General features: G+C 32.3%; 1 protein-coding gene across 1 annotated transcript; it reads left to right on the top strand.

Annotated features, from left to right (window-relative positions):
* The first annotated feature begins 15,058 nt into the window (after nt 1-15,058).
* Nucleotides 15,059-18,218, top strand: LOC143592639 (uncharacterized). Its single transcript, XM_077072514.1, has 10 exons — nt 15,059-15,298; nt 16,240-16,331; nt 16,498-16,605; nt 16,728-16,810; nt 16,910-17,043; nt 17,142-17,191; nt 17,302-17,394; nt 17,482-17,573; nt 17,690-17,796; nt 18,063-18,218. The coding sequence occupies exons 1-10, from the start codon at nt 15,059-15,061 to the stop codon at nt 18,102-18,104; spliced, it is 1,041 nt and encodes a 346-aa protein (XP_076928629.1). The 3' UTR covers nt 18,105-18,218.
* The last annotated feature ends 5,579 nt before the right edge of the window (nt 18,219-23,797 follow it).

The following is a 23,797-nucleotide window of genomic DNA, read 5'->3' as shown; positions in this document are numbered from 1 at the left end:
TATAGTTTGTTTCCAAATAAGTGCTCATTATTTTGTTATAAAATGAGAATACGTGTTGGTCTAGCAATTAGTTTAAAAATAAACAACGCACAATTTAAACTAATGAGGTTGGTGATTCATTAATAAAGACGACCTTTAACAAATCAAGGAGTTGAGAAGTCTTTGATTCAGGTCTCTTAAATAAAGGTGAAAAAAGAATTATAAGAGTTATATACCATAAAATTAAAGTATGTAAGTATTGACACAATACATATATCTAAACAAAGCACCAACACAACATCAAGAAATCTTGTGACTTGTTCGGTAATGGGCTAATTCTTGGATCTAATTTAACCTATTTAATATCTATTTTGTCCTAGATCTAGAAGATGTTTATTATGCATCCACTAGTCTTTTGTGTTTTGTTTACTTTTTAAATATATATCAGCTTCTTCACAGTTATTCGTGGTCCTTATTTAATAATTTTTGTTTCAGTTACTTTTTTTAAAGACGATATTATATATTTTATTCATAAAGACAGACTAGCAAAATCTAGTTACCAACAAATATTTTACAAATTATAAGGAGACATAAATCATAAATCTAATACATCAAACTTGTATCATTCACCATGCAATCCCAATTTTCTTTAATCTTGACATCACCCATAGAAAAGACAGAGCATTTACTCCTGCCGCTGCTTTACTCAAGTTCGTGCTAACTTCGTTAAAGATCCTGTTATTTCTTGCTCTCCATATGCTTCATATTGTGACCCAAAATATTGGTTGAATTAGCTTTCTTTTTTAACGGGGAACGGACCGAGTGATCGTGATAGTCCATGACATCAAATATTGAAAAGGCATAAAAAATTAAAAGTTTACACCATCTTGTAATGTCTTACCAAACAGAGCCAAAAACACGTACTTAATAGATGTTCAAAGCGTAGACAGTCTCTTGATTATCCAAATAGAAAGGGCAAATTAATATTAATATTTAATAATGGCCGCTAATACAAGGTGTAATAAATTAATAATATAGTTTAGTAGCTCCTTACCAAATTAGCCCTACGGTTTCTTAAGGTTGTATTAGGTGGTGTTTGTTTTTTTTATAAAAGATCTTTCTGGTCTCTTTTGTCTGCAGTGCGCAGACCACGCACAGACATTGCCCTCTGCAGACTGTTTGTTTTTTCGAAGACGTTTCATTAAAAAAACGTCTTTGCGCCCTCTTCTTGGTGCAGATTTGGACCATAGTCTTCCAGTCTCTTCTAAACTCACTATTTCCATCAGATATCAATTAAGTTATTAAGTTTTTGTTAATTGAATTCTTGTTAATTGATTTGTTCAATTGAGTTGTAAATTGATTAGTTTTTTTTTTGTTCAATTATAATTTTGTATAATTGTTCAAGTATTATTAGTTTTTAGTTGAAAAAAGTTTGTAGAAAGTTTAGGATTATAAAAAGTCTATAGAAAGTTTTTAGTTGAAAAAGGTTTGCAGAAAGTTTAGGTTTATGTCATCGGCTTGTGAGTTGTTTTAAGCTCGAGTTTTTGCTCGTTTCATTCATTATGTATAAACTATCTACTTTCGAAAATAATTGAAGAAACTTTTGGAGGAAAAAACATTCACGTGGAAAATTGTTAATGTAAGTTTTATAATTTGCTACTTCAGAGACATTAATTTGGATTTATATATTTTTAATTGTTGCTAGATAATTTGTGTTTTTTGTAGAAAGCTTATATTGAAAATTTTAGCAGTCTGCAGACGTTAAAAAACAAACAGTCTTCTTCTTGCAGAGTGCAGAGGTTTGGTCCACCTCTTCTGCTACAGATGTCTGCAGCCGCAGACTGCAAACATTTTACCTCTGAAAAAACAAACAGCACCTTAGTATTTACTATTTAGTTCCCGATAGTTAGTATTTACTATTTAGTTCCCTATAGTCCTATATGGTACCTGGTCAACAAATACACATGCACGCTACGTAACTTATGGTACTTGGTCCATGGTGCGACTTTTGTAATCGAGCAAAAGCTGTCTACCTTAAAATATTAATATTCGTGAACAGAAAAGAAAATTTAATCGCATAAAATGATATCATGGTTTAATTAATTATAATATCCAACGTGCAGGCCATCCACCCCTTTTTTTAATTAAGTGATTAAATTAACTTTTGCTATGACACAATTACAAGATTTAATTTTGGATGTCGTTTGACTATATTTTGTAAGTTATAACCATAGATGTTACCTAACATATCCAGAACTGTATATTAGGTTGAAGGTCAATTGTTTTATCATTACACAAAGAAATTGTTAGGATTGCCGGTGACGAAGCTTGGTCATAGTAACAGCGGTGACCGACGTCACGATGGTGATGGAGGACGGTGGGTGGTGGTGATGGATGGTGGTGGCGGACGGTGGTGGTGGGTGGTGATCGATGGTAGTGGCGGACGATGGGTGGGTGGTGGGGGTGGCGAACGGTGGGTGATGGTGGTGGTGGTGAATGGTGGCGGTAATGGTGGTGGTAGAAGGCGAACGGTGGGTGGTGGTGGTGGTAGAATCTCGCCTCTCAATACGAGATTTCAAAAATCTCTTTTTCCTATAATTTGAAAATATGGACGAAAAAGGTAGGAAATATAAAAAAACAGTCTCTCAATACGGCAGTTTGAGAAAAAAAAGTTTAGGAAAAATTTGAACTTTTGTTCCAACATTTCAAAATTATTTGGAATTTACCTTCAATATTTTCCTAAATCAGGTCTGCTCCCTAACTTTCTTTAAAGATTTAGCATTCTTCCTCTATATTATTATATTTTTCCAATGCGTCTGGAGAGTCCAAATTCTAAAGAATTCTGAGTAAAAAATGGTTATTTTAAGCTTTCTCACTAGAAAGGGCTATTTTGAAAATTTTCCCTTAAAATAACTTTTGCTATGGTACAAAATTTAATTTGAATGCCATTTGACTATATATATCGTAAGTTATAACCATGAATGTTACCGTACGTATTCGGAACTGCATATTAAGTTGACGGTCAATTGTTATCATTACACAAAGAAACTGTTAGGCTTGCCGGCGGCGAAGCTTGGTCATACTAACAGCGATGACCGACGTCACGAATCCAAAAAATTTTGGGTCGGTGATTCAGTTCGGGTCGATTATTTGGTTCGAGTCGGGTCAAACAATATGCAATCTAAATATCTAATTTTCTATCATTCATTCAAAGTTCAAAGATTGTTCTTACAATAAAAAAAATTAGATAATTTTTAACAACAAATACCTAAGATATTCGTGTTAATGTGAGTAGAAGGATGAATACCTAAAAGAAGAATTACTTGTTTGTTCATCATTTTTTTAAAGAATAAATAGTATCTGGCTTTCTCATTATTTACCTAATTAAAAAGATTATATAAGATTGAGCTCAACCAAAAATTCACCATATATATATATCATAATCTTATAATCCTTGAACAATAAACAATATAGATGCAATACAATGTTTAACAACTCAACAATGGTGAATAATAAACTAAAATTAGCAATTACCTTGCTGATTAGTAATTGTGATGTGCGTTACTCAATGATGTGACATCTGTCATGTGTGGTGTCTCAAAGGTTGAGGCATTGTTCAATGTGTGGTGGTTGGTGGTCTCCAAGACGATTGTTGAAAGCGGCGGGCGACGGACGGCGGTGTGTGCTTAGTGGTGGCCGGTGGTCTCCAGTAAGATAGTGCCTTTGAGCTCTGAACCGAATGAATGCTAGATGGTTTCCAAACCCTAACTCAATGGCAATCCTTGATTTTATTTATTTATTTATTGTTTAAACAAGTTTATTATTATTGTTACAAACAGTCCCCTTCATGTTTGAGTTTTATAAAAACAAAGCTTTTAATATTCGACGAGTACTTATTTATAAAAAATGTGAGGTTTTATAAAAAGAAAAATCAAACGCGGGGGTATTATAAAAAAATTCAGTGGTGACCTTATCTTTTTGGAAAAAATACATTGGGGATGACCGTGCTCAATACCTATAAAATTTTTGGACAAAAATCACAAAATTGAAATACCCTATTAATTGAAAACGGTAGTGACCGGAGTCACCCCTGGTCCCAATAATCCTTCGCCCTTGAGGCTTGCTATGAGATCGAGTTACGCGTCGTGACCAACCTATCACACGAGATTAAGCGAAATTCTCTGTATAGCAAAAATGTTCAACGCATAACCATAAATATCAAAGACCGTGTTATTTTTTAGTTCAGGTGGAACAATCTGACTTTTTTAAAAAGTCAGAGAAAAATTCTATACGATGTATCGTCTATATCAGTGGCGGATCCAGGAATTTTTTTCAGGTGGTGCACAACTTTTATATGATTCAATTTCATAGAGTCGGGTATAAAAAATTCCGGGTCGTTTGAGGTTCGGGTCGGTTCGATGGTTCGGATAATGAAAGCAAGGCTTCAACTGAAAACTCTTCATCAGAATCTTCATTTACTAAATGCATGTTCAAACCCTTGAACCCAATCGGAAGCAACGTTAACGTATTCTTTTACAGCTCTGATGTAACATATGTCTTGATTATGTTGTTTGGGTTTGAAATCAAGGCCGTAGTTGGTTGACTTTTTTGCAGTGATCGTGCTCTTAGTTGGGGCAGATACAAACCCGAGTTCACAACTGTTTGGAAGCTTCTCATTGACATTAGGATGAAGTTAATAGTCTTTTAATAGTCTTTCACCTGCCCTTAATCCAATTACTGCATTTGTGGCCATCATCTAGCTTTATTTGCTTGCAAGAAATAACATTATTCGACCATACCACTTTATTCTAAGATTATTAAGTTGGGATATCGCTTCTACTTTCTTGCAGTCACTAACTTAAAGTTCCTGGCAAAGAAAGGCAAAAAATTATAACCAAAGCTTACATAATCATTGAACCAGCCGCCTTACCGGTCCACTGGTTATTTTAATAACCAGATGGTGATTTCGGAGAACGGCCGACGGGGAAGAGGGGTCAGCGGAGATAGCAGGCGCCGTTGTGTCTGTGTGTTTTTACTAAATGGGCTGTGCAGCAGTTACTTAAAAAAAAGTTCAAAAATTTATTTGGAAATCCGGAATCGAACCTGTGACCTTCCTTCACGTTACAAAACCAACACCTTACCAGCTGGACTAGCATTTCTAATGTTTATAGCATTTCTAATGTTTATAGGATGGTTCCTTTCTAATTTAAAAGGTGGTTCCTCTAATATTTTCTATATACAAATACACTATTATTTCGAAACTCGGGTGGTTCCGAGGAACCACTCATTTAAGCTATAGATCCGCCCCTGGTCTATATTCGTGATTCTGTCACTCTTATTCCGAAAGTCAAAAACTTACATCTCTTGTTTGTCTTTCATTCAAATTTATCCATGTCAGGCAAGCGACGCGTTTAACTTATACAACGATGTTTTGTATAAAACTATAAAAGTTTACTCACTTAGAAATATAAATAGAATTCTGAAATATTGTTGTCATAAATTTAAGAATGCAACCTGGACGTATTGATTTTGACACTTTAAAGTTTTAACAAATCTAGTTTAATAAATGTTACATCTACACGTTAACTATAGCACAAAGTCGTGGTCACGTACGTGTATTAAATAAATATAAGAGGACTAACAATTCACATGTTTCATTAAATTTCATGTGGTACTGGTAGACGTAAAAATCCGAAAAAGCAAATATATCTATAACTATATATATACTGAATTTTATCTCCCGTATTACGGGGGTTGTTTTACATTATTCGTTTTTAATATTTATATATGTATATTTGGATTTTAATTTTATTTATTGTAAGAAAGTTAATAATTAATATACTTGAGGTTTGATGATAAAATGGTTTCACAGATAAATAATATGTTATAATCCGTTTTAAAAATTATCTGGGTTTGGTGATACTCATTACCTGTTCATTTTTTTCATTATAAAATTGTTTTTTAATCATAAATAATATCTTTTTTTAAATAAAATAGGATATTAATTTTTAGTATATCCCTGTTTTATAGGATTTTCATATCAAATATCTTATGATATTAATTTTTAATATAATGAGATGTTATAGCCCGTTTAAGAGCTATCTGAGTTTGGTGAGACCTTTACCCGTGAATTCGAGTCAAATACGTAAGAAGCCTTCATTTACAAATAAAGCAATCTGATGGCTTGAGAGAATGTTTGTTTTACATTTTTTGTTTTTTAATATTTACTTTTTGGATTTTAATTTTCATTATTATAATAAAGTTAATAATATACTTAAGGTTTGATGATGAAAGGGTTTCATAAAAAAATGATATGTTATAACCCGTTTAAAAGCTATTTGGATTTTGTGACCCATGACCCGCTTATGTTTTTTTACTATAAAATTGTTTATTAATTATAAATAATATCTTTTTCTTTTTAAATTGGATATTAAATTTTAGTATATCCCTATTTTATAGGATTTTCCTATCAAATAATTGGTAAGATTAATTTTTAATTTAATGAGATGTCATAACCCGTTTAAAAGATATCTGGTTTTGGTAAGACCTATACATATGAATTTGGGTTAAATCAATGAGAGACCTCCATTTAAAAATCAAGCAATCTGGTGGCTTTCATAAAAGGGGGGAGCGACCACATCGCGACACGTATGATTTTAGAGGTTTCGTTGATATATATTATAGATATATATATGATGTATGAGACAAGGCCAAATTAAAACACTTAATTTTAAAAGTTTTACACATTTTAATGCATAATGTACATATATAAAAATGGGTAAACATGTCTTTTAAATTCAATTCAACCAACTTACAAGTTTAACCCTCCACCATCTTTAACCATATTATATTTTTTATTTCAAATTCAAACCAACCACCTCCCCTAAGACTTTCAAAATATTATAACTTTTTCATACGTTAGTGTTTTCGTACAAAAATTGCAGCATAAAAACGAAATTTTTATGCTCTTTAATTTAAGTATGATATTATTATAGTTTTTTCAATTTAAAAAAAAATGATGTGTTACCTAAGGATGTTCAATGTCAGTTTTAATATTTTTAAGTTAAACATATCTATACTATATATAATGTATGAGACAAGAGCAAATTAAGACACTTAATTTTAGGAGTTTTACACATTTTAATTATAATGTATATATATAAAAAAGGGTAAATATGTCTTTTAAATTCAATTCAACCAATTTACAAGTTTACCCTCCCCCCACCCCACCATCTTTAACCATATTATACTAGATTTTATCCCCCGTATTACGGGGGTTGTTTTATATTATTCGTTTTCAATATTTATATATGTCTATTTAGATTTTAATTTTATTTATTGTAGGAAAGTTAATAATTAATATACTTGAGGTTTGATGATGAAATGGTTTCATAAATAAATGATATATTATAATCCAGTTTAAAAGCTATCTGGGTTTGGTGAAACCCGTTACCCATTTATTTTCTTTATTATAAAATTGTTTCTTAATTATCAATAATATATTTTTTTAAATAAAATAGAATATTAATTTTTAGTATATCCCTATTTTATAGAGTTTCATATCAAATATTTGATGAGATTAATCTATAATATAATAAGATGTTATAACCTGTTTAAGAGCTATATGGGTTTGATGACACCTTTTCTTAATTATAAATAATATCTTTTTTTTAAATAAAATAGAATATTAATTTTTAGTATATCCCTATTTTATAGGATTTTCATATCAAATATTTGATGAGATTAATTTTTAATATAATAAGATGTTATAACCTGTTTAAGAGCTATCTGGGTTTGGTGAGACCTTTACCCGTGAATTCGAGTCAAATACGCAAGAAGCCTTTATTTACAAATAAATCAATCTGATGGCTTGAGAGAATGGTTGTTTTACATTTTTTGTTTTTTAATATTTACTTTTTGGATTTTAATTTTCATTCTTATAAGAAAGTTAATAATATACTTAAGGTTTGATGATGAAAGGGTTTCATAAAAAAATGATATGTTATAACCCGTTTAAAAGCTATTTGGATTTGGTGACCCATGACCCGTTTATGTTCTTTTACTATAAAATTGTTTATTAATTATAAATATTATCTTTTTCTTTTTAAATTGGATATTAAATTTTAGTATATCCCTATTTTATAGGATTTTCCTATCAAATAATTGGTAAGATTAATTTTTAATTTAATGAGATGTTATAACCCATTTAAGAGCTATCAAGTTTTGGTAAGACCCATACCCATGAATTTGGTTTAAATCAATGAGAGACCTTCATTTAAAAATCAAGCAATCTGGTGACTTCCATAAAAAAGGGGGAGCAACCACATCACGACACGTAGGATTTTAGGGTTTTCAATTATATATATTATAGATTTTTTATTTCAAATTCAAACCAACCACCCTCCTACGACTTTTAAAAGACTATAACTTTTTCATACGTTAGTGTTTTTGTACAAAAATTGCACCATAAAAACGAGATTTTTATGCTTTTTAATTTGAGTATGATATTATTATAGTTTTTTTAATTTAAAAAAAAATGATGTGTTACCTAAGGGTGTTCAATGCCAGTTTTGATATTTTTAAGTTAAACGTATGAGCTCAATCGTTAATAACAAATTTTTTATTATCGAAAATTAAAACTGAACAATTGAAAATTGAAACTAAACCATTACTAACGATCTGGTTTAGTTTGATTTCACAGTTTAAGCTTCAACAGTAGATTTAGTTTAAGGAAATTATAATCTAATTGCACCATCAATTATAACTAAATACCAACAAAATATGATACTTAATAGGATCATAATATGAATATTGAAAATGTTTGCCACATAAATGGCAAGCTTTAATGATAGACGTAACAAGAATACTTATTACAAAAAAATATATTAGAATTTGGTTAATTTAAAAAAGTAATAGGTAAGTTTGCTTGTATTAAAAAAAGACTTTGTTCAAGTTTTATTTTAACTATATCTAATATAGTTATATCTATACTTATATATAATGCATGAGACAATGACAAGTTAAGACACTTGATTTTAAGAGTTTTACACATTTTAATGCATGATATACATGTATAAAAAGGGGTAAACATGTGACATTCGTGACAAAACCGAATACACCTCAATATTCACAAATCGAATAAGCTTTTAACCGTTTATTGCTTAACGAACAAACAGATAACCAAACGGGTCTGGTTATGACCCTAGATAGCTTGGGGGGCATATATAAGTTATATACATTTAATACAAGCTAACATGTTAGTATTATGACCTTAGTTCGATAGCAAACCAGTTAAACGAAAACATACTCGTTTAACTACCAGCTATGGATTTAAACGCGAAAGATAGCTACAAAACAAGCATTGTATCATCCGTTAAGCCGAAAAAGACTTACAAAACATTTATTGGAAATGTTTTAAGTGATCCTTGAAAATATTTTCGATTTTTACAAACAAATACTATGTTTTTATATATTTACACAAAAATAGCCGAAAAAAACTCGTTTTCGCACTTATTGTCGTACCCAATATATTTTTCGCGCCAAAAACCGAACCCGAAATAAATTTGGACTTGGCATTTCACGTTCAGGCACTTAAATCGAGAAAAGTGGGCCAAATGGGCCCAACAAGGCTATCCCGCCAAAGTTGACTAAAAACCCTTTATATTATTATTATTATTTTTATTTCCTTTATAACTAAGTTAAACTTTAGATATTTTTGATAAAATTCCAGACCTTTCTCACATAAAAACCTGGTGTTCTTCATCCAAGTTCAAACCCTAGGTAAATCTTCATTTTAATCAAGTTTTTCAACTTGTTAATCGTGTTTAATTTCATATAAACATAGTTTTATTACAAAAAATCATTCCTAACCATGAAAAATTCATAAAAATGGTCCAAAAATATTTTTTGAACATACACATGGTTAGGAATCAGAATTATACTCTTTTTTGGCCATAAACACGGATTAGAGGATTTAAACGGCGTTTTTACGGTTCAAAAGTTCGGTTTAATACCTTAGTCGAAACCCTAAGTTAAGAAGCTGTAATGTTTACGATACATGCTTGGTTTGTGATATAGGACCTGTACCTAGCTTATGTAGAATCACAAGGACCCGGAAATTGGATTAAGAAAGCAAAAATGGGCAAAAACCGCAAAGGTAATGCCTAAATGCTCGATTACGGGCTGTTTAGGTTAAGGTTTTTATGTGCATATTTTTAAGTCATAAAACTTTGCAGGGATATCAAGGGCAATATAATTTGGTCCCTGTTCGAATTTGGTAATTTTTCGACCATCCGAGAATATTTGGCGAATTTATTACCGAATTGGGGCGTTTATTTGGCAAAAATAGTTAAAATGCTTGAAAAATTATGAACTTTGCGGGGAACTCAGATTTGATATATTATGATCACATATGAAATTTGTGAGCATTTGGAAAAGCCTAAGTAGGTTTTGTGCATTTGCGTTTATTTGAATTTTCGTAATCGTTTTTGGCTCGAAAAGGACAATTGGCAAGGTTTTTAGATTTTGAAAGTTTTTCAGGTTATTTTGGTATGTATTCTGGTCACTCATAAATTTTGGTGGAATTTTTAGAGATCGTTTGGTATAAACGGACGATTTTCGGGCTAAATATAGTAGATAAAATGAATTTTTATAAATTAATAAATCAGTAAATAATTCCAGGGATATTTTTATAAAAATATAAATATTTTAATTGATAAGTGGCTAAATTTTCATAATTTCAGGATTAACAGATAATTAATTGTGCTAATTTAAAGATTTAACAAATTCTGTTCTGAAAAAAACCGACGAGTTCGTGATTAACATACCTGCTGGAATATCAGAACACCATGAGTAATCAAAAATCATATTTTTGGATTAATTAAGTGAAAACGAACTTTTTACGAGAAACTCGGACAATTTGGATAAATTGTGCGCGTTTTCTCCAATCAAACTGAGTAAACGGAAACGAGCCCCGTAGCGAATCCAGAACCCCAATATGAGATCTTTCTTTATAACTTAATCATTTTATCGACCAACACATTTACCCAAGCTTACATCCCAATAACTGTTTTCTGAACGCGTAAACGAACAACTTGGCCCAGCTGGAAAAACGGGGAAATTGAGCCAAGTTCAATTTTAAGCATTAGACATCGAACATCACAATCTAAGCCTATTGACACTTTCTGGGCGTAACAACTATACCTAGATTAGATACACGACCCAGTTTAGTATTGAGATTATAATAATATTAAAATATTAATATTATTATAATATTCATTATAGGGACCACTGAACGAGTCAACACGACTGCGGACTTACACTGTACTGCTGTGCTGATTGTCTTATAAACTGTGAGTTTCATGACCCCACTTTAAACTTTTTACGAACTTTTGGGGTGAAAACATGTTGATACATATTTATATACTCTGAGTTGTTTGATGATGAGAATTATTTAAGTGCTAACACACAAAAGTCCCCACGAACACAGTAATTAACTTCGAGCCGGTGGCTTGTGAATAGTACTGTTGATTTGACAAACCCAAAAGGAGCCGGCATGTGTTGCTGAGACTTTATCCCGTTTGCAAATGACCATAATTCTACAAACACGCTATGTAGTGTTAGACAAAGCTACTCGGGGCATGTTGTGGGCGGAAAGGGGACCACAGTGGTTGATTGAGCGTGGGAAATGGATGCACGCAGCGCGAACAGACAGTCAAGGATTCACTGTAGCTTAGCGTAATTACATCATAAACATACAAACAAATGTACATGTGAACGTACATACAGACACACTTGCGTATTTGCAAATTATGATTGTTATACGCACAATTGATTTATTGAAACTCATGAAACTCACCAACTATTTGTAGTTGACCAGTTATAACATGTTTTTCAAGTATGTCAGACTTGAACTAGAAAGTCAATGTGCTACGTGTTTGACTTGCGATCAATGCTGGATGAATTGATGCAAGTGTACTAGTAAGAAGTAAAGCCATTTAACGGGCTGGATTTAGTTTGTATCGCCTAGTTGTAGACAAACTTAGATCGATGTAAAATATTATAAACTAGTTTGTATTGTTCTTTATAAACAATGTGGTTGATACCAGAGATGTCTGTTACATTTTCGTTTTACGCTTCCGCAAATCGCTTAACGGGGTGTGACAAAATATGTCTTTTAAGCACAATTCAACCAACTTACAAGTTTACCCCCTCATCTTTAACCATATTATATTTTTTATTTCAATTTCAAACTAACCACCCATATGACATTTAAAAAACTACAACTTTTTCATACATTAGTGTTTTTGCACAAAAATTGCACCATAAAGATTAGATTTTTATGCTCTTTAATTTGAGTATGATATTATTATAGTGTTTTCAGTTTTTTTTTTAAATTGATATGTTAGTTAAGAGTGTTCAATGCCAGTTTTGATATTTTTAAGTTAAATGTATGAGCTCAACCGTTAGTAACGAATTTTTTATTATCGAAAATTAAAATTGAACAATTGAAAATTGAAAATAAACCATTACTAACGGTTTGGTTCTGGTTAGTTTCATAGTTTAAGCTTTAACAATAAATTTAGTTTAAGATAAATGATAACGTACATATGTGTACGTTATGTAAATCGAGATTAAATAAAAATATATATATGTGTATGGTTAGGGTTTTTTTAAGTAAACCTGGACGAAAAACAAAAATTTTTGGTTTTTTTTTTACTTTTTAAAAATTTTCTTTTTGTTTCGTTTTTTATATAATTTTAAGGGGTTTTTTTGTGGCACAAAATGGTTCTCAAATATCTCAATTTCAAAAATTTCTCTTAGGATTTTCACCCTATATATATATGTGTGTGTGTGTGTGTGTATAACAAAACATATCTAATACTAAGCAATCAAAAAGATTAAATTGTATTAAGCAATTACAGTATGGTCTGGTTTCATATAGACAGTTTTCGTAATAAACTACAAACTAAACCATTCATTACATTTTGAAAAGTTTGGAATCGACCAATCGATTGGAAGTAAATGATAAAAACCAACTGTGAAACCAAAATACGACCACGGTTTCAAGATTTTAAACCATTCCATGAACACCCATAATTGTTATGTGATTATCAAGACATGCTTTCAAATACCCGCCGCATCGCGCGGGCACTCGCCTAACATTTTAAAAAATAAATGCTAAAAGAGCCTCATTAGTGTTTATTTTATTTTATTTTATTTGGAGTGAACTGTGGTTTTTGTTTATGTGGTTTGTCTAAATCTACGATTCTAGTACAATAGTTTCAAATTTGCCATTTTTGCCCATGTGGTTTCATTTCACTTGCAATTAAACCAGAATTCACTAATCCCGTTAAGTTTGGTTGTTAAACCCATAAGCGTGTCCTTCAAGTGAGGGACAGTTTTGTCCCCCCCCCCCCAATACACCCGTTCCCCTCATGTGAGGGGGCTTGCGAATTAGGACTGTGGTATATTTGGGAAGAAAAGGCACAAAACCGCCTCTAACGTAAAGGACACACTGATGGGTTTAACGACCACACTTCACGGGATTAGTGAATTTGGGTTTAATTGCAAGTGAAATGAAACCATATGGACAAAAATCACAAATTTAAAATTATTGAACTAAAACCGTAGATTTTTACAAACCATAAGGACGAAAACTACAGTTTACTCTTTTATTTTTTTTATTAGACAAGATATATGAAAAAAATGCCAATGAAAATTCAAAATTACACAACTCATTCCAATAATTCAAAAAATGCATTTTTTATTTGCGTTTGATCTATAAAATCGCCATTAACTAAGTTCATGTATGATGTACCTATTAAAACAAGTTAAGATAACCTTTTAAAATAGTTTTAACGGATTTTAGGTAATATGATAGGTTAAATGGTGAGTCAAATAGGTTTTATTTATTTATATTTATTTATTTTTGTTTATTTTTTTTGCTTATGCATATTAATAACTCTTGGTGATAGTTTTGAAATTCTTTTTTCTTTATACATATTTAAGTAATTACAGTTTACTTTATGTGTTTAATTTATCTATAGTTTAGTTTACAAATATAGTTGGATATTTTCATCTTCAGTTTAGGGTTCATCGTCATGATTCAAAATAACCATTATGGGACGCCAAAAATAAAAAAAAAGTGCTGATATATACATTTGATCGATGAAAACAAATGGTTAACCGAATCCAAAATTCGGCTTAACAACAATAGATCTATTCAAAAGTACTCGAAATAATCATAAGCGATTTCGGTTGTTAGTGAACCTCTCTCTCACTACAACTTCAGCTCCATTTATGATTGTCGTTACTGATTCGTGATAACATAATGACACTCTCGATAGATATTTGACGAACCATTTTGCCATTACGCAAGGTCGATTTGCATCTAATCATAGATAAACCATAAGATGCAAAGTAATTTGTTGCAATTAAAGTAAAGATTGATACAAGGTTGGATCTTGGTTGATGAGTAGTTGACCAAAAACCCAACCTTGCAACATTTATTGAAAGTTTTATATCTTATTAGTTTATTTCAAAGACTCGTTGGCTCATATAATCTATCTAATCCTCTCACTTAAAACTAAATTGTTCTCACCTCTTTGTAACTAGGAAACAAAAGTATCTTACGGCATATTGAAAACCGGACACGATAAAACAACTGCACCCAGTAAAAAACGAATATACCTCGAGTGTTATCTAAGCCTAATTCGAGTTCATGCTCAAATTTCACCTCAATAAAGTATTTTGAGTCAACCTGGCTTATTTTTATCAGGGTTGTTCAAAAAGCTCGCTTCTCGCTTAAAATTAGTTCGATTCAAACAAGCCATCTCGACTCGATTTCTAAACAAGTTGAGCTCGAGCAAGGGTCGCCTCGTCTCGGCTCATGGTTTGCTCGAAAACAGCTCGATTCTAAACGAGCCTGCTCAGCTCAGCTTGAATTTCCAGCTTGATAAAGTAAACGAACCGAGCTTGAGCCAAAAACTCATAACCTCCACAACCTTACCTTATCTTGTAACCGTCAATCAACCGTGAAGTCAACTGAACCACAAACTCACCGGAAAACTCACCGGCGATGGCATTATTATTATCTCAATCGTCGTTATTCACACTTCCGCTTAAACCTCTAATTCACTCATCCAAAAACCTAATTCCGTCACATCACAGAGCACACCGTAACGCCGTTACGACGTCGTTATGGCTATTAAACCGCGATTCGAGGATTCATCGGTTGAAGTACGGAAACAGAGAGGCGGTGAAGAGAGGATTGGCTTCGGTTTGCTTCTACGAGAGTAATGATTCGTCGAATCGTAAGGTGATTCACTGATTACTCGTTTTTTATGAAATTGTTAGGTTTAGAGATTCAATTCGTAAGCTATATGAACTAAATCGAGATATCACATTCAGTTGAATTATATCGGAATTCGTACGCTCGTGGCATTAACACGTCTCTGTAAACGAACCGAACGTTTTGCGAACTGTTCGGCTGGAAGTTCATTTATGTTCGGTTGTTTAATAAATGAAAGAACATGAACAAGGAATTTCGTTCAATTAACTAAATGACACATCCAATAAGTTCAGCTGGAAGTTCATTTATATTCGGTTGTTTAATAAATGAACGGACATGAACAAGGAATTTCGTTCAGTTAACTAAATGAAACATCCGATAATGTGTTTGTTTAAGTTCATGTTTATTAAATAAGGTGTTCGTGTACGTCCGTTTGTACTCGCTAATGTTTGCTTGTTTGGTTATGTTTGTTCATTAAAGGTTTATATGTAAAACTAACATATGAATATGAATGTTAAAAAAAATACCAACACAAGCTTGGTAGCTGGATCGAACAGATGGCATTGACCATTTTCGGTTAGCTAAATTAAGTGAAACGTTGTTTGGGTGCAGTCCATTTCTTTAAGGAATGAACATGAACAACTGAACAAGAATTTTCGATAAAGTTAGCTGTTTGTTTATTGATCGGTCGTCCGATAAAAGCTTAATGGAGTAACATGAACAAGGCCTTGTTTGGTTTGGTTCGTTTACAGCCCTAAATACGAGCATTAATCAACAGTTTTACATTGAACAGATCCGATAGTTTCATAATTTGTGCCAATTTTGCAGCGAAAGCCTTCTAATCTTGTTTTACTTAGAAGATAATCACTTAAAAAATGGATTAACAACTCTTTTTGCTGCTACTAATTATGTGAGATTTGTAGATTTGCAAGTTGTAATGCTGACTAAAATGGTGGAATCATCTATAGGGAAGTGAACTAGAGTGGCCAATTCTGCAAAGATGGGATGTACCATGGGAGTGGTATACTGTTTCACTGACCTCACTTGCTTGTGGATTAAGGTGTTATTCTATCTACCACCTGATATGCTCATATGCATTATACTTTCTTTGTTTACATTCAATAACTTCGATTAGTATTACACGATTACATGAAAATTAGTTATATTAGGTGCCATTAAGCTAGCATTAATTCTTTATCAAAGGTGTATCTTTATCCTATATTCAGTTTTGTTTTGACAGGGCTTATAGAGTCAGCAGCTTTACCATATCTTGGCTTTCAACTTGGGGAATTAAGTCTGGATGAGAAGGCTCAAATACTGTTTTTTGATCAGGCGTATGACTTCTTCCTTTATATAGCTCTTAAAATTATTACTATGAAACACATTTTTTATTAGTTTTGAGCTTGTTAACCAACTATGTAACACATAATTTATCTCATTTCTCAACTATTTTCAGCTTTGCAACAGCTGTTGTACTTGCAACACTTTACAGTATCACGAATACAAGCGAACAAAATCCTGATGATGTATATCGCTATGGTAGTTAACTAATTACCAATATTACCATGTTATGACATATTTCTTTTATTTGTTCAATACAAAAGTATTGATTTTTTTTTTAATTTCATTATGTAACAGATTTGAGGGATCCTTTCAGTCTTCAAAAAGGTTGGCTATTATGGGCTGTAATTGGTCTTGTTGGAGCCTTTGTTACTATCTCACTTACAGGAGCCGCGATGTCCTTTATCAATGGTGAACCGCCTCAAAGAGAGGTAAGTACTTTCAATTATATAAATAAAACTGTCATACACATTTGTAACCATTTAATGTGTAAAAAGTAATTTACTTTGTTTCATTAACTTGTTTCTAGACCGATGCTCTTGTTCGCTTACTTCCTTTGATCGGTTCCTCAGGTGTCAGGTACATGAATTATTTTAACTATATTTTTCGGTTGAAATATGGACATAAGTTATAATGATTAAAAGTTGAATATTCTTCTTCTTCTGTGTGTGTGTGTGTGTGTGTTTTAGCACTGCATACTTGGTGGGCATCACAGGCGTCCTTGCTCCGGTTTTGGAAGAAAATGTGTTCCGTGGCTTTCTTATGGTGGCTCTTACTAAGTGGTATGAGTCTACATATAATAATGGCATCAATTTTTTATATACAATCACTTATGCATATCTGCCTTTCCATTAATATTATGTTTTCAGGTTGCCCACACCGATTTCAATCCTTATAAGCGCTGCAGTATTTTCAGCTGCACATCTTACTCCTGGGGAATTTCCACAACTTTTTATACTTGGTAATTAGTTCTCCATAAAACCCAACTTACCCCAAAATAAAAAATAAATTTTAAAATTAATGTCTTTAATTTTGTAAAAAAAATATATAATAATAATAATAATAATAATAATACAGGAACTGCTTTGGGGTTATCATATGCACAAACTCGCAATCTTCTCACTCCCATTACGATACATGCTCTCTGGAACTCGGGTGTCATCTTGCTGCTCACTTTCCTTCAGGTAAATTTCCAATAATCGGTCAATTCGGGGGGTTGCATTTGATTGATGATGGGTCAAACAGGTTAAAATAAAATGAATTAGAGTTTAACAAAAATGGACCAAAATCTTTAAAAAAAAATCTTTGACAATTGGTCAATCATGGTAAATCATCTTTAACGAAATAATAACCATAATCAGATGTGATTCTGAATACGGGATCATGATATGTTTTATATTTGGTTACTAAAATAAGTGCTAAAAAGTTTAATATTGTCTTTTTCATGTAGATTCAAGGATATGATATCAAAGAACTATTGCAGGTGTCCTGAAATAGGTAAACATATAATCCAGTGTTATATATCTTTGTTCATTCTTAGAAAACAGGTGTAATTTTGTTGTATACGCATTGAAAATTCTAAAACATCTGTTAAGAAGTATATAGATCTGAGACGTTGTGGATTTAATGTATAATTAGATGGAAGTAGCGGAACTAAAAATTTTGAAACTAGGATGCCACGATCTATTTTTAATCCACAAATACCCCCAAAGACTATTTCGCCGATTATCTCTTCAATCTTTACATCTTACCTTCAAAGATCTTCTCGTTGCTAGCTTTTCAAATTCACCAACAAGCTAAAATTACTATCCAATGAGAAGCTTCCTTCTTGTGACCTCCCAGACCCACATGAAAATGCAACTCCAAGAGATATTTAACAGAAAAGACTAAGAATGGGGCTACCTGGCACCAAGCGCTCACATGTTGCCAAACCATCGTCACAACCAAACGAGTTGAAAAGATGTGATCCGCGGTCTCTGCTGCTGAGCCACATAGTTGACAAGAAGAAAGCTCACCCGAATAAAGCCATCTATTAATACCCTAACTGGATAAAACTGGAAATATCAATACATGAAAAAGTATTAAGAAAATTCATTTTTCATTCATGAATTAAAGGTTTAAGAAAACACATATAGTATAATGTTATCAAGTGGTTAAGGGTTCTAGTCTTATTATGAACATTAATGTAGATTTACGAATATGCTAAGTACATTAGCGTGCATGTGAGTTAGCCGTTCTTAATCCACCATTCGGTTTGAGAATGGGAGATTCACCTAAGATGTCACAAACACACTATAAGGATTCATCCGGTGCTAGAATCAGTTGCAAATCTTTCTTCTTGTTAGGTTCACGAAGTACACTGGGTGGGGCATGATGTGAAGAGATTTCGAGCTTGCTAACAATCAAGTCTGGTTAAGTGTTAAATTCTTTCATCCACAAATAAAATGATGATGATATTTGAGGTTCTACAGTCCTTACAAACCCAACCCAATATCTCACATGTGGATTTTTTTTGGTGTAGCAATCACCCGTGACCTGTCTTAAGGACTTATTGTTCTTGATTAGGTTTAAATCACCATTCGGTTTGAGAATGCGAAATTCACCTAAGATGTCACAAACACTATATAAGGACTCATTGACGTTAATGAGATTTGACCCAGCATCGGGATAACACACAGTTTCAAAATCTTGAGACACCCACCATGAAACTAGCGATACTAATCTCGATCAAACTTGTATTTTGGTTACCACTATCTCCAGGCAGTGTAGCAAAAATCCCGATTAATCCCTGATTAATCACTAATCCCTACTTCACTGATTAATTTTGGGCTAGTCGGCTAATCAATCGGTCAACGGTCAAAACTGGCCAAAGTCGGCGGTTTTCGGCGAGATTCCAGCAAAAACTAGCGGTTTCCAGCGAGATTTCAGCCAATTTCCGGCTTTATGCATGCACAAAACTGAAAATTACATATAAAAATCTGTGCATGTATATATAAAACTGAAAAATAAACATTAAGGTCCGATCCAATTAATCTCGATTAAAATCGCTAGTGCCCACCCCACCGCCCGACTATCGACTAACGATTTTTACATCACTGTCTCCTAGGAAAGACATCGAAGGTGAGCAAGGGACATATATTTGAAACATTTTCTTTTGATATGAACTTTTGGCTTATGATCCGGAATCAATATTTTGTGTTCATATGATTTTATGCTACATTAATGTTCTATTGTCTAATCAATTTGTACTTTCTTATGTGTAGCATGCAATAGATTTTATTGGATTGAACTAATTATTGCACGTACGAGTATATGATATGATAACATTTTGATGTTACCTTGGTCTATGTTATCATGGTATACTTGTTTTGTATTACTCTATCCAAGCTAGTCAGCTAAGTACTTGACGCGACCTCAGGTACACCAAGGTGGCAAAACTGGTTAGTGGTGTAGTACCAACCATGATGGTTTTTTCAGATGATCACGTTGTCTTCATTGGCGGATCTTAGTGTGGGCCAAGGTTAGCCGTGGCCCACCTAGTTTTTTTGTTTAACAGTGTAATTTAAAAAAAAAATCAAAACAAAATATTTATATATGTATTAAAACCGGTTGATCCAAATTATTGTTCAAAATCCTCCAGCCCACCCATATTATATGTTCAAGATCTGTTACTGGGTGTCTCGACCTGCTGGCTTAGTGAGTGATTTGGGACAATGGAAGGCTAACAAGTGAATGCAAGATGAATTCGTTAACATTCAATAAAACCGCTATATATCATATATTTATATCATTATACGTGATGATTATATATCATAACTTATCCATTTCATAGCCCATCAAAGAAAATTATGCTTTAATTAATCAAGCTCAAAAGAAAATTTTATAAAAGTATAAAACTATATGTAATTAATCTATACATGATATTCTATTATCTTACAACTAAGTCTTTTAGATAGGCAATAGCACATTGCATGAATCATTAAATAAGCCGAATGCATGGTGTGATATAGCGTATGACAGTGGGTGGAATCTTCAGCGGACCAAATGGCCATTAAAATACTCATATAATTATAATCCTGACAATTCAGTGGAATAGAAGCTTTGAAGGAATGGAATAGAAGCTTATATTAGGAAAAAATGGTTATTATTTAAATCACAAGATTAGACTCTGTGTGTGCATAGAATTTGGCAAGTAAATGTATATAATTTTGCTTTTGCCGGTTTCCAAAGTCCACATTTATACTAAAACCAAAAACCACAAATGAAAGCTCAAAAAACAATACAATTAATAAACACCTCTTTTCTGGAGATTTGCTTTGTCTTTATTTGCTTATGATTATATCTTAACATCCGTAACGTTAAACCTTTATAAAACCGTCATATCAACTCCATCTCCGTTCCACCTTAGATTTCAAACATCTCTATGAAAACCTTAACCCGATCATTTTCTTCTACAACAAACCTTCACGAGCCCCATTATAAAATCAACAAACTATAAGTGTACAAATAAATATCTTTATATGTATGTGAGAGAGGTGACCCACATAACCAAACTGACGAAGGCTCGTTGGCGGACCCCTGTGAAAATGTTTTTTAAAAAGTATATATATGTTAAAATCCCGATCAACCCCTATAAAATTTTGACATATCCCTCTTTCGATCCATGTGAAATTTTTCCTGGATTCGTCATTGCAAAGGCTTGCTTCTACAAACTTCATGGACGGACGAGGGGTGGGGTTTGCACCACAATGATGAGGTTTGTGGCTGCACTGTTAGTTTTAGAGGCAAACTTTGCCACATATACCCGCATTGTGGGTACTCTAATTGTAGAAAGTTTATTTCCTGATTAAATGTTATTTATAATTACATAATTAAATTATTTATGTATATTTAAGAGTATACATAGACCGTGTGTAAGTTAAATGTTTTAGTAACTTTTTATTATTATTATTATGTATGTTTATTAATATTAATTGAAGAAAATGAGTAGTTATTGACAGTACAGCTAATAGGTATGGTTCATGCGTGGTCATTATGGATATTGACGTGAAGCCAATAACACCCTAGAAACACCCCCCCCCCTCGTGGGGTCCCCGCCCCTTCCCAGACGGAGTGCCAATGACAACCCTCACACTGGTCATTGCCTCTCACACAAAGTCAACTTTTCTTTTTTAATTTCTATTTAATTTATTTTAGTTTTTAAATAATATAAATAAATAAAATGGTGGAGAATGAGATATAACATGGGTTGAATGATGAGATTGAATGATGATGATAAACTGATGTGGCGCTGATATAACAAATAAGGGAGAATGATCCATAATGTATAGCTTTAGTTAACTAATATTCTAAGACGATAATAAACCAAACTAAACCCTTGAGGTTCATCATTTTGGACTTCTAAACACAACTCCACAAACGGATTGCATGGAAACATGCATTAAAGTTAGATATGGAGTCTTTTTCTCTCAAAAAAAACCAAGGAAATTAATACATATTTCATGGTCTTAAAACAGTTTCTTTATTTTTCTTTATTTGAATATAGAAAATGATGTCTAACATTTTTATGGTTATAAACTTATAATTAAATTCAGATGTTATTGTTATCGCTTAAGTGTTTCCATCGTAATATATATATATATATATAGGATTTGGATTTTTTCAGAAGTGTTTTTAGAACGAGAAGTCATTACATCCAATCAATTTTTTTCTTTTTCTTTTATCTTTAATTTATTTATAAGGGCATGATTGTAATATATCCAAATCTTATTTTTGGTAACTAATAACTCTTGAAGGTTTTAAATCTTATAATTTGTTTTTATTTGCTTACAATAAAATGAAAAAACTGCTCACCATGGTTCGTATGTATGTTGCAATTATGAATGTACGTACATAGGTACCGTACGTAGGTACGCATGAACGTAGGTGCATACGTACGTACGTATACGTAGGTACGCATGTACATAGATGCATACGCACGTACGCAGGTATGTATGTACGTAGATATGTATGTATGTAGGTATACGTGTATGTAGGTTCGTTGGTACGTAGGTACTTATGTACGTACATACTTATGTATGTACGTACGCAATTATGTATGTTTGAAAGGGAGATCAAGAGAATCGTATTGTTGTATAATATTGGAAGAATATGAAAAGTGTAACCGCCATAGGTCTTTTAAGGAGAAAATTGAAGAAGTTGATTTAATGCAATAGTTTGACTTTCTACACACAAATATGTTCGATTAAATGATACTACAAGAAATTTACCGACATGTCCTTTTGGCATTAAAATACATTCAATTGGGGAAACTACAAATTACAAGATTGCCACGTTAGTTATATGCCATAGATCACCAAAATTAAAGGTTACGATTTACTTCTCGCGCTAAAAACACTTATCGCATGATCCACCCCCTATATATATATATATGCGTTATCATTTGCTAGTTTTTTTTATATTTTTTTTCTCATCCAATTACAAACGATTGTATGTTTTGTTGATGTTATTTATTTTCTTTGTATTGTTTAGACTATTTGCCTCTTATAAGTAGTTTTTTTTTTAATTTTAATAATATTGGTCTCTCATAACAAAAATAAACACACTGCTACACAAACGAACAAACAAATAATATTACTGACAGAAGCTCACTGACGGGACATTTACGTTTGCAATCGTCGACAAAGTTTAACAAAAATGGGAAAAATGAAAAATGAAAACTTAAACCAACCGTTAGCAATATTATTAATTTGTTCTTGATGTGTTTTCAAAATCTTTTTCTTGAAGCTAGGAAATTATCTTATTTTGATACATTATATGTATTTCTTGGTAGTTGTTCACTTGCTCTTTTCTTTCAAAACTATAATTTGAGTAATCTTTTTCAATCTCTCACACTATGTTAGGGTTAAAAATTTAAAACAGCTAAAGCCTTGCAAAAACTAGCTCCATAATTAAGTCACCTGAAAAATCGGCTGATCCTTAGGGCACATAACCCTATTCAGGAAGCATATCTTCTTCCTAATATTAACTAACACTTTCATCTCCTTTGTCTTCATGCTTCTTTCTAACTTAGTTAACCCCAAAAAACAAGAAAACCCGAGTTTCATTTCATCTCTCACCATAATAATAATAATAATAATAATAATTACTTTGATCAAGTTTTTGAGAGCTAAAAAGGTTGATATA

Source organism: Bidens hawaiensis, unplaced genomic scaffold (assembly GCF_021521415.1).
Source record: "Bidens hawaiensis isolate Kalapana, Puna unplaced genomic scaffold, B.hawaiensis_p1.1 tig00041133_1, whole genome shotgun sequence".
Classification (NCBI taxonomy): domain Eukaryota; kingdom Viridiplantae; phylum Streptophyta; class Magnoliopsida; order Asterales; family Asteraceae; genus Bidens; species Bidens hawaiensis.
This window is presented reverse-complemented; position numbering and strand designations above follow the sequence as displayed.